The sequence below is a fragment of the Lissotriton vulgaris genome, chromosome 12, assembly GCF_964263255.1.
Source record: "Lissotriton vulgaris chromosome 12, aLisVul1.2, whole genome shotgun sequence".
NCBI lineage: Eukaryota > Metazoa > Chordata > Amphibia > Caudata > Salamandridae > Lissotriton > Lissotriton vulgaris.
In genome coordinates, this window is record NC_141700.1 from 440,360,235 (window position 1) to 440,377,808 (window position 17,574).

The 17,574-nt window shown below is 43.5% G+C and overlaps 1 protein-coding gene across 1 annotated transcript in view; it reads left to right on the forward strand.

Moving 5' to 3' along the window:
• LOC147674136 (inactive hydroxysteroid dehydrogenase-like protein 1) overlaps positions 1-12,392 on the forward strand; it is a 522,374-nt gene extending 509,982 nt beyond the window's left edge. Inside the window, exon 5 of the mRNA XM_086946470.1 lies at positions 12,030-12,392. Within this exon, the coding sequence (XP_086802596.1) occupies positions 12,030-12,119 (90 nt within the window). The 3' untranslated portion in view covers positions 12,120-12,392. The remainder of the gene's footprint in view (positions 1-12,029) is intronic.
• The last annotated feature ends 5,182 nt before the right edge of the window (positions 12,393-17,574 follow it).

The window sequence follows — 17,574 nt, forward strand, 5'->3', positions numbered from 1 at the left end:
GGTTCCGTCACCAGCATGGGTCCGCCGCGCGGCTCCCCCGCCCCCTTAGCACTGCGGCGGAATAGCCGCCGCAGTGAAGTGGTTAAAGAGGTGTGTTTGCTATTCCAGACACAGAAAGTATATTTCTGACATTCCCAATGATGGAGGGAGGAGACATAGAAACTGAAGGGGGCAAAGAAAAGACAGGGCTCCTTTAGAAATTCAACTAAGTCCTTTTGCTGAGAGAAACAGCTGATTAGTCTTCCCGCGCACTGCCATTTGGTAGATGGTGGGATGAAGGTTTGAACTGCAGTCTCTATTGTTTAGGGTGATAATGGTCCTTTAGTTAAGGACAACCTTTACCTCTTTCCTGATCACTGTTCAGTGTGGTTGTTGATAGCCAATTACAGAATGCTCACACTTCTTCTTGTCTTTGTTGTGGATACTCCAGGCTGGAGACTACCCTGCTGTGAGGAGCATCACTCTGCCCAAAGGCTGTGCCTTGAGAACAGTCTGGAAAGTACACTTGAAAGAAGAACCATATCAAATTGGTTCTAAAAAAAAATCAAAAAGTGAATCCATATCCCCGGTCTGCTTTCACTGAATAAACATGGGAGCCACTAACCCAGTTCCAAGTCATCTTTGGTCAAGAAAGGAGTGCTCTGCAGAGTACTCAGAAGGTTGCTATTAAACCAGAGCAGGTGTCTGACACAGCCGGCTTCTCAGGGTTGAGGGGACTTCACCTGATGTCTTGTCTAGATTGAAGATGGTCCCCTGATCTGAAGTCCCTGGGAGCCAACCCGCCTGCTGAGATGGAAAGAACTTGCCAACCCTGCAGGAGGTGAAAATGTACAGGGAGAGCCAGAACAGGCTTGACCCTAGTGATGTGAGGGACCTTCCAAACATGAAGAATGAGGAGAATGATCTGCATGCTCAAAGGGACATGAGCTCAATGTCTTCAGACACGAGGTTCCAGTCCGGAACCAAGGTATCAACAGCCTGTGCTGCGGCATCAACAAAAAGAGCCTAAGCTGACTCTGCCACTGCATCTATGAAGTGTGCATAAGCAGACTATAGCACTACAAGAATGAACTGTACCCAAGTGGATTATCTACTGCATCTAAGAAATGGGCCTGTAGTGGGATGTGCCGCTGCAGAGACTACTCTGACCCTAAACCCCAAAACCCCGTCCCTCTACAGGGACTCCAAAAACTCCAGACAGCGGCTTCCACTTCTGCCTACTGTAGTTGCAGCCCGGGTGTGGGAGAACCTCCAGTCAGAGCATCTTCTCCTGGAAGAGGGAGTGAGCAAGACGTGCGCTGAAGGTCCTAGCCGGCCACCCTAGAAGCACAAAACAACTGGCTTGTGGTGGCAAAAAACACTTGGGGACTTCTGAGCTAAGTGAGCCCTCCAACTAGTTAGAAGGAGTAATCTGCACCTATGCCACTGATACCAGCTGAGAATGAACTAAAATCCAGAAAGGAGAGAGCCTCCCTGCTCTACACAGGAGGAACCACAGGCAGGAGATGGGGAGAGAAAAGCAGGAACCCACGATCCCAGGCGTTGAAGACCCAGCAACAGTAAACAATTTGAATTTGTAGCTTGTTCTGTGAAGTATTAAGTTTGTTTATTAAAGTTCTTTTCTTTATCGAAGACCAGGGCACCCACCCTATGTTGGCCTATGTAGGGGACACCTACCTAATCTGCATCCAAGCGGAAGGCATCAGTCTCGCGGCCACGCACCGGCCAAGCAGCGCATCAGCCTCCCAGCGCCACCTTTCGCCGCACCCGCTCCGCGGGTGCCGCTTCACAGGTGGGTGCTGGTAGAGGCAGCACCTTGAAGGACTGAGGCGAGGACACCGGCAGCAAGGCAGCAAGGCGGTAAGGGGCGCGAGAGACCAGCGGGGCTGCGAGCGTGCGGGGACTTCATTTCCCAGAAGTCCCTGCAAGACCAAGGAAGAGCTTCCGGTCCGCTCTCCCTGCTGGCCCGCCCCCCGCCCATCAAAGCCCGCTAAAAGCGCCCCTCTTCCTCTACTCTGTGGGACACCTACCTAATCTGCATCCAAGCGGAAGGCATCAGTCTCGCGGCCACGCACCGGCCAAGCAGCGCATCAGCCTCCCAGCGCCACCTTTCGCCGCACCCGCTCCGCGGGTGCCGCTTCACAGGTGGGTGCTGGTAGAGGCAGCACCTTGAAGGACTGAGGCGAGGACACCGGCAGCAAGGCAGCAAGGCGGTAAGGGGCGCGAGAGACCAGCGGGGCTGCGAGCGTGCGGGGACTTCATTTCCCAGAAGTCCCTGCAAGACCAAGGAAGAGCTTCCGGTCCGCTCTCCCTGCTGGCCCGCCCCTCGCCCTTTACGCCTCCTACTTAACAACATTTCTCTCCCGCAGCGCGGGACGCAGCTCGGGCGAAGACTGGGCAAAGACAGGGCCGTTTGAGGCCGTTCGAGGACGGCAGAGGACGGCCCCGGCCCTGTCACCCTGCACCCCACGTCGATCCCCCCTAGGCCCCCACGAATTCTAAACGCACATTACCGGGACTCATGACGCGTCCCAAAACAAGAAGCGCGTCCAAGAAAGCGACATTGGTGACGCAAGTGACCGGCCCAATAGACCTTTTTATATCCAGGGTCAATGACACTATTGACAAGAGCATCATTCTACTGGAGAAAAGAGTCTCCTTGGACCTCATGCAGGCAAAACGATCTTCGCTCGGTTCACTTGCCACCGCAAACTCCCCCGTTCACCAGGTGGCTAATAACTGCTCCTTACCATTGCCATTAACCCTCGTTCCCACAATGACTGTTCCAAATTCCGTAGATTTATCCGTAACCCAATCGGACTCTGATCAATCATACGTCGATCTCGACGCAACCCCAGATTTAGAAGCCTGTCAATCATCGGCTGAGAAATTAGATCAGAGTGCCATCAGTAATCCTCTACCACCTGTTCCAGCAACGACCCTAGAACCAACAAAAATAAGGGAAAATACCTCCACCCTTCCCAAGGCAATGCCAATCATCAAGGAAAATCCAAAAACAAAAATAAAGAATCATAATTTGATCACACCTACCCCAAATTCCTCGGCAGGTATCCCCTGTTGGGTGGAAAACATGGTTATGGACCTAAAATCCGATCTTGAAGCCAAAATCACAGCGCAGATCAAACTTCTCATATCAAAATTGGACAGACTCACGTCATTAATCAACACCAAATGCAGTTGTAATTCAGGCAGGAATGGTCCCGCCCCAATGCAGGGAGCAAAGGAAACACTCCATAAAAAACCATCCAGTACCAAACAAATAACAGGCATAACAGATAAGTCTAACATCTCACTAACCAGAAAAGTGGCAGTAACACATTCTTTAGCAAAAAAAGGGAGCAATCTGGACGTCTCCCAAAACATCCCGGAGGCGGTAGATCTTTCCTCTGCTATTCAAACAGGTCCAGTAGGTCAATCAAAAACAAATAATAGACAAACAAAAGGAATCCCCACTATCCCAGCAGAGACCCCCTCCCAAGAAAAACCATCAGACCTGAAGACTAAGCAACCTCGGCCTAAAATAATTAACTTACCCCCGGAAGCTTCTCCCTTCGTGGTGGTGTTAACAGCGGTGTCCCCACTGAAGGAGGGTGCAAGAGAAACTTTCGCAGAGCTGAGGAACAAATGTGCCCAGTGGCTCCAACTCCATAGACCACTACCCGCCCATATTAGGGGTGACATCTTCTCCGCACGTAGAGGAGATTGGGTTGGTAGAAGCACGAAGGCAATAGCGGGGGACGTCATCAGCATCAAATTTAGGGAGATAGGGGCATCAAACTACATTTGCAATTCGCCCAATAGAGGACCTGCCACAAAAATAAATCCCCTTCCCTTGTCTTACTTCCTACCCCTATCCTCAAGGCAAAATTTCCCCTTTTATGTACACCCACCAAACACCGGCCCTATAAATTCCTCTGAATACAACATGTACCATCACCAACAGTACCCAGATAGGCCACGTTTTTCGCCAAACTTACAACAATCAGCCTTTCAGTGGCAACCACCCGCCTTATTTCCCCAACCCACACACCTTGCCACCCAACCTCCTGTTAACCCACCTCAACATCCACATCATACTCCCCAACAATGGTGGCAACCTCAGCAACCCATGCATCACAACATCCATTTATGGCAACAGCCGCGGCAAGGATGGTTTCCCCCATTCAACCCACTAGGCCTAAACCATCACGGCAGAGATAGGGACGAATGGAGTGGACAGGATCATCGGACAAAGTATAATGACCCCACACGTTGGGATAGTTGGAATGGCCCCCAATTAGCAAACAGATATAGTCCCCTGGAGTGCGTTGATTGACTACCACAACCGCAGGAATATTCCCAAACTCATACAGACTGTTTGGAACTCATGGTACCCCCATCAGTCCCTCCAGACCTAGAGATCCCACCAGCTCCCGAGATCCTTAATGAATTAAAAAGTACAACAAGCTCAAGGGACAGTTTAACAAACCTAAGCCTGATCTCGTGGAACATCGCTGGATTAAGGACAAAAATAGAGGATGGGACAATCCTGTACCACACGCTTAACCATCAAGTACTATGCCTACAGGAGACATGGTCACTACAAGAATATCACCTGCAGGGGTACAAAACGTACTCGTCTCTCGCGCAGTCGGGACACACAGGCAGACCAAAGGGAGGTCTGTGTATCTACATAGCTAATACTATCCAAAACGTTAAAATAAAGGTCATAGAACTGGCGTCAAATTTACAGATCCTTGGTCTTTACCTCCAGAAAAGAGAGTCAATGATTATTATCAATTTTTATAATAATCTGGAAGAATTGGACTTTGAGAGAGTCTTGGCCCACCTCCACGAAAAACTTACTACTTTTAGAATGCAACAAGGAGAAGGAGGCCCGGCAACAATATTATGGACAGGCGATTTCAATCTTCACGCCTGTACCCAATCAAAAAGAAAATGCCCTGGCATGGTGACAGAAGACGGCCTCTCACTTACCCATTTTTCGCACAACAAAATGGGAAGGCAAATGAATGACCTCCTATCCGATCTGGATCTCCAGATAGTAAACACCTTGGACTATGGGGAAAACTCGCTTGCACCTACCTATATTGGAAGAGGTTACCAAACTACGGTAGACTTTATAATTATATCAGCATCCTTACAGTTAAGAGTAAAGAACTTTGAAGTAATACCGAATTCTCAAAGTGACCATGCAATACTAACTCTGGAAGTCTCACTAAATTATCAAAAACGTTCTCCAGTAACAATAGCCAATGCATTGACTCAGGAAAATATCAACATGGATAAAGTAAATGGGTATACCATAAAATGGGAGAGGATAAATCCAGAGGAACTCACCAAAGAACTAATAAGATCAGTCTATCCCGAAATCAAAATCTGTTTGGATATAGCTACTAACGACACGGAGCTTCTAAATAACTTTGCCCAAATTATGGAAAAAATTAAGGTGTTACTCACAAGAAAACAAAAACTCGGCTCATTCCGGCCTAATGGCTGGTTTAATCAAGAGTGCACTAAGGCTCATAAAAAATTAAAGCTAGCCTTAAATAAAAACGAAAGGGATCCCAGTACAATAGCCACTCTTAGAAGTGAATACCATAAAATAAGGAAAAAGAGGAAAGAGGAATTGAAGCAAGAGCTGTGGCACGAACTCCACACCAGTGCCCAGGAAAAAAACTCTAAAGCCTTCTGGAGAATTTTAAGAACTCCTTTTTTGGCAGACGAGACTTGCCCAAGAATCGAAGCCGCCATAGACGCTGCAACTTGGGTATCACATTTCACCACTATCTTCCAAAAACCAATTTTTGACCAAGAGCTGGAAGAAGAGGAAAAAACATTCCTACCATACCCTATAGATATAAATTTTGAAATTCCTGAGATCCTTGCGGCATTGAACTCTACCAAAAAAGGAAAAGCTCCAGGGCCGGATGGTGTCCCGGCAGACCTTTTTAAACATCAAACAGAACTTTGGGCACCAATTCTAGCAAGGGTCTGCACCGCCACGGCAAAAATAGGAATTCTGGAGTCCTGGACTAGGTCTATTATGGTGCCGATTTTTAAAAAAGGTAATCGTATGGACCCCGCCTGCTACCGCCCAATTTCCCTGTTGGACTCGCTGGGAAAAATAGCAGGAAGAGTGATTTTAGAAAGACTCCAGGACTGGGCGGAAGAAAGAGGCATCCTATCCGACCTTCAATTCGGATTCAGAAAAGGATTAGGTACCGTGGAACAAGCCCTAAATTTATCAATAATCTTCGGAAAATATGTGCATGCAAAGAAAGCAAAACTTTATATGACCTATGTAGATCTGTCCGCGGCTTTCGACTGCGTCTCCCACACAAAATTGTGGTCACTTTTAGCACAGATGGGGGTAGACCCACCACTCCTGAACTTTTTAAGGGAACTCTATTCCAATCCATCTGCAAGAGTTCGCTACGGGATAAAGGGAGAACTGACGGCGTCCTTCACAGTCGAGCGTGGGGTCAGACAAGGATGTGTCCTGGCACCCTTCCTTTTCTCCCTCTATACCAACAACTTGGAGGTTGAGCTACTAAAGGGTGCCCGTGACCTCCCATTGGCCAAACATCGCCCGATCCCCGCTCTGCTGTATGCGGATGACGCCGTCCTCCTCGCACAAACTCCCCGTGAACTCCAAAGGTCCCTAAATAGATACTCCCAGTTTATGAAGACTCTTGACCTCCATATAAATGTGAAAAAGACTTTCGTAATGAAGGCTGGGGTCGGGAAAAAACACCAAAACTCTATCTACCTCGACAGTCAAAAAATTGACTTAACAAACGAATACTGTTATTTGGGGGTCATGATAGACAATAAACTCTCCTGGAAACCAGCTGTAGAAGCCAGAAAACATCGTTTTAAAAGAGCATTAGCCGCTTTGGTGTCGTTTTCTCAAAAATTAGGAAAACGTCCGCCTAGGGAACTGATAACCATATATAAAGCCAAGTGCCAATCTACAGCTTTATATGGAGCAGGACTATGGGGACATACGGATGTTACCTCTCTGCAAATCGCAGAAAATAAGTTTTTCAGATTCATCCTATCTGCCCCCAAAACTTCCTTTGTTTACGCCTGCCACTTAGAATTAGGGGCACCATATATTGAAGATCTTGCCAAAATCCAACCACTTCTTCTTTGGCGACGTATTTGGGCGTCAGATAAAAACGACCTCACAAAAACAATATTGGCGGATGCAATGTCTCTGGACTACGTTCTAAAAATTAAATGGCTGGCCTATATTCGGACCTTTCTTTGCAACCTTGGAATAGAAAAATATTTTCTTAATCCCGAAAAAATTGGAGAACTCTCAAACGATAACTTAAAAAAGCGAGCGTTGGACCATCTGACTAACTTGAGACTTCAGGCAGAAGCTGGGAAACAGTCGGCGCAGCATGCCATGCTGGTTCAATCTACCCTTTCAATGCAGCCCTATTTAAACCTTGACATTGGTATTTTTGAACGATTTCTCCTGATAAGATTCAGACTGAACATATTTCACAAACTGGTAGTTTTTCCAACACCAAACGTTTGGGACCTAAATCCACCTCCATGCCCATGTGACGGGATATCAGGTCAATCCACCTTACATACAGTTCTGTTCTGTAAATTTTATCAGGAACACCGCAAACTCTGGCTACTGACCCTTTTAAAATCTTGGGGTCTCAGACAATGTAGAGCAGCCATGTTGAGCTTGCAGCTTTTGGACACCGAAGCCACATGTTACCATGTCCTTAATTTTCTGAAATGTATATACAGCCATAGGAAAAACCTTTAAATTTTAATGTTACTGTATATATTTCCGAAATTCTTTTTTGATGCTTTTAAGTAATTGGTAATCAGATCTCACTGAAGATTTTTAATTGTACTGCTTTTATGTATTGTAAAAATCCGAATAAAGTTTATATTTGTTGGCCAGGTCAGGGGATGGGGTCCCTGGGGCCAAAATCAGCTAGAAGAGTGTGGCCTTGTGGCACCCCCTTTCAGTAATTGGACAGACCCCGGTCTCCCAGGGAGGGGGGGGCACGCACCTTGCCTCCCCTTTTTGTAATTGGCCCGGCCCAGGAGAATGGGGTCCGAGGCCAAAATCAACTCAGGAAGGGAGTCTGCATGCCCCCTCCCCCTTATTAACTTTGTCCGGGCCCCGGGGATGGGATCCCCAGTGGCAAAATTGGCTCTGCCCGGGGGCAGTGTGCCCCTCCTTTGTAGCTTGGCGTGGATGGCACTGTATGCTTAAAACTGTGCAAGAAAAACAGACATTTGAGTTGAGTAGAGTAGATTCAGTGTTTTGCTGGTGTTGTAGGGTGCTCTATACAGGAGCTGCTCTCCACCTAAACTTGCAAACTACCAGAGTTCTCAGCTTTATTTTTTTTGCATAATGTATGCAGCACTCTAAACCTGAAGGGGTATTGTTTTGACTTATATTGGGTGCTTCCCTGTGCCTGGACTAAGCTGAACCTCTATGAAGATGGTGAAACACGTGTAAGGGGTTGCTTTTATTCATTCCAGGTTGGCTTGGATGGTATTATATAACTCCAAAGCTGTAATACTGTGCCTGGAGTGGTAAAATACTTTTGTCATTTTACCCGCCTGTGTGTATGGCACCATGCTAATCCTATGCTTAAAGACTTTGCTGTAGAAATGGCAAAATACTTTTTCCCTTTCGAGCTCGGCATGGATGGGGGTGTGTTAGTCCTATGCTTAAAAACGCTGCTAGAGAAACAGACATTTGAAGTACGCAAACTCAGTGTGCCGCTGGTATTGTAGGGTGCTCTATACAGAAACTGCTCTCCACCTAAACTTGGGAACTGCTCATAGTTCTCAGGCTTCTTTCTTGCATAATGTATGTGCACTCTAACCCTAATGAGTATAGGTTTGATTGATACACATAAATCACACAAAAAACAATGGTTACAGGGACGTTATAGACAGGAAATTGAATTCAAAAACCTTATAAATTCACTACAAAAAAACAAAGGTTACAGGAATGTTGTAGTTAGGAAATAGATTTTTTTTAAAACACTTAGAAATTCATTTAAAAAAACAACGTTTATGGGGACGCTTCTAGTTAGGCTCAGATTTTACACACGCAAAACCATAGAAATTCTGCAGTTACAGTTACCCGAGTTAACTATGACTTATTCCTCAGCAATGCACTGCTTATGACCTCACCTATTACTTCACTTATGAAATGGTCAATGACATTATTGAGGACATCTCAAATGACATCACTGATGACATCATCTAGTGAGTGTGTGTCAATGTTTGGGAGAGTGTTTCAGTGTGCGAATGGGTGTGTGAGTAGTTGTTTTAGTGTGTGAGTGTATGAGTGGCTCTGCAGGTCTGTGCATGGGTGTGTCAGTAGTTGTATGGGTGAGTGGGTCTGTGAGTGTATGTATGGGTCTGTGAGTGGATTTGTGAGTTGCTGTTAGAGTGGATGTGTGGGTCTGTGACTACATAAGTAAGTGTTTGTGTGGGTGTGTAAGAGGGTGTATGGGTCTGCAAGTAGTTTTGTGGGTCTGAGTGGGTGTATGAGTGGTAGTGTAGAGGAGTAAGAGTGTGTGTGTGTACATTTTTTTTAAATGAGCACTGGATTCACAGATCCGTTGCAGGTTCACACTGGGGTTGTGCTGAGAATAGCTGTGGATCCGTTTATCCTCACGCGCAAAAAAAAAAAGATTTTGGGGAATTTCTTGCCTTGAGTAGTCCCTCAAAGACCCCTCCATCACTCCCATGGGGTCAGGGTACCTCTACCCTGACCCCTACATCCAATTTTTCTGGGGTATATTTCCTTCGGGAAGAAGTCCCAATATACAAAATGGTGGCCGCAACTTTCCTCTCACGTTACGGCCAGCCAATTACAACACTGCTGGTGGCACGTGGATCCACTGATCCATTGTGGTGGATCTGAATCTCTAGATATACATACATCTTTTTTCAATAATTCAAAAACTACTTAACAGATTTATGTCACAATACAAAAAGAGATCTTTCCTGACCAAGCTCTAGCTTTCTGTCATTTTTGGTGCAATTCAGTTCAGCGGCTTGGGCTGTAATTGTGTCTGAAAGCCCTACAGGAAATTGCATGGGGAAAAATTTGTTTTGGAAACCCCCCTTTTTCTCGGCCCCCATTTGACAAATCACCCCAAAACTTCCCAGACAGCAGCTGAATTGACTGGTGTGCTAGTTTTAAAAAGATTGTGAAGATTCATAAAACGTCACCAAAGTTATCGGCAAAATAAAAAATGCTTTGTCTATGGAAACTAAGTCCTAACTATAACTACCTACTGCAGATCGCCAGTAGGATATATATATATATATCCCAAAACTTCCGCTTCACCTTGCCATCGTTCCACACACCTCGGGTGCCTTCAAGCGCGGTGGTGTGCCGCGCAATCTTTTTAAACACAGTTCGCTGAAATCACGTCAGCTAACAGAAGCGCACTGCAAATCCATACAACGTGTGTTTTATTCTATAAATGAGAATCCCCCTCCAAGCATTTGACAGACGTGTCGCCGCTCTGGCTTTGTCAATGTCAATGACTTTGATAAAGTTTCACCAATTTAAAGTAAAGTGCACGTGAAAATTAAAACCATAATTAACATGAAAGAAGGCTAGTAAGTGTTTCAATACATGATTACTGGGTCAGCCATCTTAACATGTAGCACATTCATAGTTTTAGGACCATGTCCAATGCATTAGAACACCCGTAGATTAACACAGGGAGTCACAACCCTCAAATTATATTTATAAAAATGAGCTTATAGATTATATTTGAACACAAAGCTTAAATAACTTTGTACCCAACAACTCCCCGGTGTAGCAAACCTCAGTCCGCCCCCAAGTGAAAATATTCACAAGTTTGATCATGTTCATCAATTCCTGTTTCACAAAGGGGTGAGGAACCATGGGTTAAATGCAAGAAATGATCATGCCCTGAATGGGCATACAATAAAAATGTGACATGTGGAGGCATTATATTCTCAATGTTGCACATGCAATCTAAGTTTTTTTACCGATCAAGACAGTAAACACATAGCAAAAACAGCATCACCAGAAGATTAATTAAATAAAATATATCTAATCTGATGATTTCTTCTTTCCAAAGTAAAAAATATATCTATAAAACTTGGTTTCACATACTCAAAAATTAATAGCTGTTAAAATTAATTAACGAGGTAAGAGAAGATCAGTACCAAAGACAAATCCTTAATATGTGAGGATATATATACACACATTCCTCAAGATATTTCCATATATGTACACCTATGGGTATGAGGTCATGTAGGGGAATCGTACAGAATAGGCATAAATAACAACATCCTATACATTTCAATGTAATCATGTATTGAAACACTTACTAGCCTTCTTTCATGTTCATTAATTTTCACGTGCACTTTACTTTAAATTGGTCAAACTTTATCAAAGTCATTGACATTGACAAAGCCAGAGCGGCGAAACGCCTCTGTCAAATGCTTGGAGGGGGGATTCTCATTTATGGAATAAAACACACTTTGTATGGATTTGCAGTGTGCTCCTGTTTGTTCGCTGACATGATTTCAGCGAACTGTGTTTAAAAAAAAAATATATATATATATATATATATATATATATATATATATATATATATATAATCTTTTTTTTTATGATGCAAGTGGACCCCCCAGAACATTCCTGGAGAAAACCATGCACAAAGGTGTCTACAAGAGGAGGTTTCATTGATTCGATAAACCTTAATGTGTGCTCAATGCAATGACAAGTATTCAAGATGGCCATTCGAATTGCTTTTCATTTAATTGCACTTGTTATATTGTGTTTACTTTTCTTGTCTGAACTGTATTATTGACCCTCTTTCATGAGATTTACAATGTAAAGCATCAATGATGGCAACTTTATGAGCAAATTTACAGTGCCATGAACAGATATGCAAGAGATTTGCAATATGTTTTAATCATCATTCATAAGATTTTGTTCCTGTCTTTGCCTCCAGGTTCTTCTGAAGCTGTGGATGCCCGAATGCCTCTGGGTTTTCATAATAAAAAATGTGTTACTTTCGTTGCGTAGGGAGGCCTTATCATGAATTTAAAAACAATCTGGAAAAATGACCACTGATGACCACAGCCGGGCACGCTTGTTTCTCTGAAATTATCTAAGTGGTCTCCTCTCCAAACCATAACTTACAAATAAAGCACATGTTTTATACGGTTTTCTGGTTATCATGAACATCCACTATTCATGTGGTCTAGAAAAAAAGACTCCTCCCTACCTGTAATCAATGTAATGGTGATGATAAAATCCTCCAAATGTTTAGCCCATATAGTTTCTATTTTACATTAAAGAAATTTTAACTCCATTCCTGTTCTGAAAAATTATCTTCTGTTCGCATGTTGAGAGTGCTTTTACATCCCATGGTTTTGATCACAGAAGTAAAATAGAGAAGCTGCTGAATGACTTCAGGCAGAGTGAATCAATATGGAATTTCTTTTGATTTTTTTTGTACCATACAATACTTTAAGAGCAACCCAGGAAACAAGTTATAATTTTATGAAAATATTTAACAAATAATGAGTACTAATAACACCTACTTTGTTTTTTAATTAATTTTGTGGCCTAGACATGCACAATGAGGGTCTATTTCAATTTTATTTTGCTGCCAGTCATGAAGGTTCATTCTTCCACTATCAGGGTTTGTTGGTAACAGTATTGGAAGATCTGTGATAAGGCAGCATAAGTATCCATCAAAAATATTAGCATCAGGCAATTACAATTGGAAGCAGATGTGACGAAGGCTGCTTTCTTAGCTACCGATACCTTTCGGGAAAGGAGCGAGGAATTGCAGGTGGTCAGTGTAGGAGTAAAGCTGTTAATAGCTTTCTTCAATTGATGCATGGATCAGGGATCAAAGGGAGATGCAGAAGTAAGTGAGGCCAATTTCGCTGCAACATTATCAATGGTGGTAGGCTCAAATGAAGACGAGGAGAGCGTGTCCGTGCCCATATGAGAAGTATTATTTAGGGACATCTCCAGACTCATACTTAGATTGACAAAAGTGTTTGCCAGATTGACTTTCTTGTTGGGGAAAAAGTCAGATAAGGTACAGAATGTGTGAGAAGGCTTATTGTGCAAGGCTTGGGAAGATAGAGAGGCCATACTTCTGTAAGGAGTGAACACCTCCCTAATAGGGTTCATAGAATTTAGAATGCGATTCCTAAAGCAGATGGCCCCATCTTCTTTACTCAGATTTTTATATGGGTGCAGTTGTTTTTCATAGGCCATGCAACTTAATTCATTAAAGTTATTACTCCATTGCTTTTCTAATTTCTTCCACACCGCTTGCCTACTCTAGGTGCCTCCGTATTCTAAGGAGACTAAAGAAAGTGGCACTTAAATGTAACAGATTTCAAAGGGATGATAGATTCAAGAAACAAGGTTATCGATTTGTTAACTACAGTAGAGTTGGCTTCGGGGTATGAACTGGGTAGTCTCGAAAAAACATTGTCAAAGAGAAAAGACCAAGACTAAGGAAAACTGAGCCTAAAACAAAAGTGAAATGAAACCAATTCATGATCCGACCAAAGAAGAAGTGCAGTGTTTTTAAACTGAATAAGCAAAGGTGAACCGAAGATTTATTGAATAGTGTGTTCTGCTGAATGAGTAAGAACAGTTAGCAGTAGCTCAAGGTTCATTGCTGAGCAGATATTTGCAAAGTTCTGGGAATCAGTATTTGATACGTCTTCTAAATGTAGGTTAAAAATAACGTATCAGTGGCTAGATCATTGTTTAAAAAGCAATTTTCTATTGATTCAAAGAGGAAATGCAATGTGGCACAGGTGCGGAGATCTACAAATCAGAATCCACTTGACAGCAATTGAAACAGTCAAATGTACGGTCTAATTTAGTATTAAAAGAGTCTGCTTCCTTATTAGTGGTACGGTGTAGTGAGAAATTAATAATTACTTTTTCAAAATGAAAGCAACCCCCCCCCCCTTTTCATCAGAATAATCATTATGTTTAATGTAGTTGTTTCCTAATGAAAATCAACCCAAGTTTGTTCTAAAATTAACATGGTAACTACCAGAAAATGCCTTGCTAGTGAAAGAGTGTTCATCACTGCACATTTCAAGTAGTTCAGGGTTGTAGAAGGAATGTGAAGTGGTGCCAAAACCATTAAGGCGTTGTAAAGTGTACGAGTCCATGCCCTGCTTACCCTTATGTTTGAGATATGGATGGAGTGTGCATAAAGATGAGTGCTCCGGGGGAAAGGGAGCAACTAAGAGGTGCATGCCGATGGGATAGTAAAAAATCATTGCTTACCTGAAAGGAAAAACGACTAGCATTTCTGGCAGTAGGGCCAGTCGATGCGTGGATGAGTGCAGACGGGCTTGCTTTTTATGCAGTTTAGGCGTGCCGTTGGTGAGGAGGCTAAGCACTCGCGCTCAGGGTTGGATTAGGATTAAAAATCGGCCCGGGTACACCAAAAAATGTGGCCCACATTTGCGTATTGTCTTTCCTCAAAACACTGCTTCAGCGAAGTTTTATGAAAAGAAAGGGGGTGGGAAGCATTTTTCATTAACTTCACTTAGATTAAAAATATGCACAGATTAGTTCACACTGCTGAGCCAAACATGAATGCAAGTGAGACCACTTCTGCTCAGGCCCCCTGCTCCCACTCAATGGGCATACATTAATAGGCCGGCCTAGCGAGAGAAAGGGAGTGATGCCTTCTCCCATCTGCCTCCAGAAAGGCCACTCAGGCACCTACTGCGCCGCTGGTGGCATCCTAACCGCACAGGCAGCCCCCAGGCTGCCCCAAAAAGCAGCCACAGCTAGAACTCGGCTGCCGGCCCTTCGGTCATTTCCCGAGTGCTCGCGTTACCAATCCGATCCTGCCAGCGCTTAAGCACCTGTTGATGGTCACAAGACAAACCCCAGCAGAGGTGGTTTAAAAATTTCCACCCAAGATGGCGGTGAACAGGGGTTCGATGAAAGACCTGCATTCAAGTGAAAGGCTCAGGAAACGACAAACCCGACCAGCTCTTACTGGAAAAGTAAATACCGAACCAAGAACCTATTCACTAAACAAGCCTATTCCCTAAGCAACTAAGCCTGAAACCGGTTCTAGGATCCTTGTTTCCAGTCCAGGGAGGACCTGGCCTGGCAGTTCGGGCTGGACTGTTCCCATTGAGCTCAGGGTCAAGACTGATTTGCATATGGCTGGGTCCAAACTGGAATGGCATGGTGAGCAAAACAACTATGAATTTAAGCCCAGATCTCTGTACTGGGGTGAATGTATGACATTGTTCTGCATTCTGTCGATCAACTGTTCTTTTTGCATTTGTCACCTGGAGTAGGACGGGAATGCCCAGAAGTGGGTCCCGTGCTCTCCATGCCACTGGAGTCAAGGTATCCTGGCTGATGAGTGCTGAAAGCCTGAAATCGGTCCTAGGCTGCTTGTTTCCAGTCCAGGGAGGACCTGATCTGGCAGTTCGGGCTGTATTGTTCTCAATGGGCTCATGGTCAAGACTGATTTGCATATGGCTGGGTCCTACCTGGAATGGCATGGTGAGCAAAAAAACGATGAATTTAGGCCCAGATTCTGTACTGGGGTGAATGTACGTTATCGTTCTGCATTCTGTCCATCAACTGTTCTTTTTGCATATTCTCTAAGCAAGGCACGAAACGGGTTTCAAAAAGCTACAGACAGAAATACTAGTGCAAAATAAACATTTAAAAGTAAGCTATTTCAAAGTTATGAAGACTAAGCTAATTTGTTAAAAAGCCAGTGTCCTAAAAATGTACATAGTCAACAGAAATTCAAAGAGGGGTGCTATGTGTATAAAATACTACAGATGACCAAGTATGCAAATGTAAAGAGTAGAACCTACGTTTTGCATTTTCATAGGGGAATCGTGCTAGGTGGTCCAATCTGGTTGCAAGCCACTACAAGAACAAACTACATACTATTAATGCTTTTAGATACCTCATAATGACAGTCATATAAGAAATGATTGCAACAATGTCCATCCCCACGGTCCATCCGACTATCTCTTCTTCCAACAAATGCCTGCTCAGAACAATAAACCTAAACAAAAATCTGTCGATAAACCTCTGCGATAACCATATTAGTTGACTGTGACAATGAGGAAGAACATAAAATGTCCTGTGAAGCTAAACAAAGCTAGCAGTTTACCAAAAATTATAAACCAGAGCACCTATTTCTCAGTCTTCTTCCTCCATGACATTGCTAAGAACTGCCTCCAGAAAACAATAACACCTCAGGGGCCACCACACACAACTTGGAAACACTTCTCACATAGGATCAAAACAAAGACAATATCTTTCAAACCACAGATGCTAGACGGTGTAGTGTGCCACCCAGGTAAAAGCTTTGGCACCCCAATCAGGGGTTTAAGTACTAAAGAATACAATACAATGACAACCACTCCATAAAAGGTACGAGACAATCAAATTTTGGAAAAAATATGGCTTAATTGTGACCTAGAAATCAACGCGGCACTCTGGAAAGCCCTGCAAAACGATCCAAAATCACATTACGCAAAGTAGCTAAATGCTTAATTGAAAATAACCAAGATGGCAGACCTCTGGCAATAGAAACTACCTTGGACATCACTCCAGTTGATTATGAAAAAAGCGGCACAATCGCATTCACTAATCAAAGACAAAGCAATTTTAAGTCGCCATGCGCATGCATGGATGGACTTACAATCTTATGGGAGGTCTGAGCAAGCTGCATACCTGGGCCTTACTTTCTCGCCTCATCTGACAACCAAGTATTTGGAGCTGCCTAATGGGGAAATTGCCGTCCAATGCTGACCAACCGATTTGAAGGACCCCGGCCCAAAAGATTGTAACCTATGCGGAGCATCAGTACAGGCCTTTATACATTTGATATGCATCTGCTCGGTGTTAGGGTGCTACGGCCGGGATTTGCTCAGGAGGAAGTTTAATGAAAGAGGTAGCCGCACCTGTAGATCGGCAATACTAAAAATCCTGGACTCAAAGGACCCATAATTAATCTGTCAATTAATTACATTTTTAACCTATTTTGAGAATTTTTCGAAGAATATTATAGGCTATAACCATAATGCAGCAATTCTTGCTGTTTTTTCTTCATTAAAAAGGCATATATTTTGAAAATTGAAATCATATTTTAAAATTTGGTATTAATTGTTTATATCTATTTTATAATAGCACGTGAATGTAATATATTTTATGCTTTGGAATATTGTAATGGTTTTAATTAACTACAAAATAAAGAATTTTTCTTCTTCTTCTTCGAGTCAAACTAAATATGGACAGTGCTGGAACTTACTTGCTGTAAAAAAAATGCCTTTCTCCAACTACAGCTTTGTGTTATAATACTGCTTTTCTAGTGGAGGAAACCAGGCTACAGCAAAACGCATTGGAGTGTGCCTATGTGAGGCAATTGGTTGCTGATAAACAGGTCATGAGAAAGTGGCATTATTCTAGAATTTGATGTCTACGATTACAAGAGCAGATGGCTCTATTAGGTG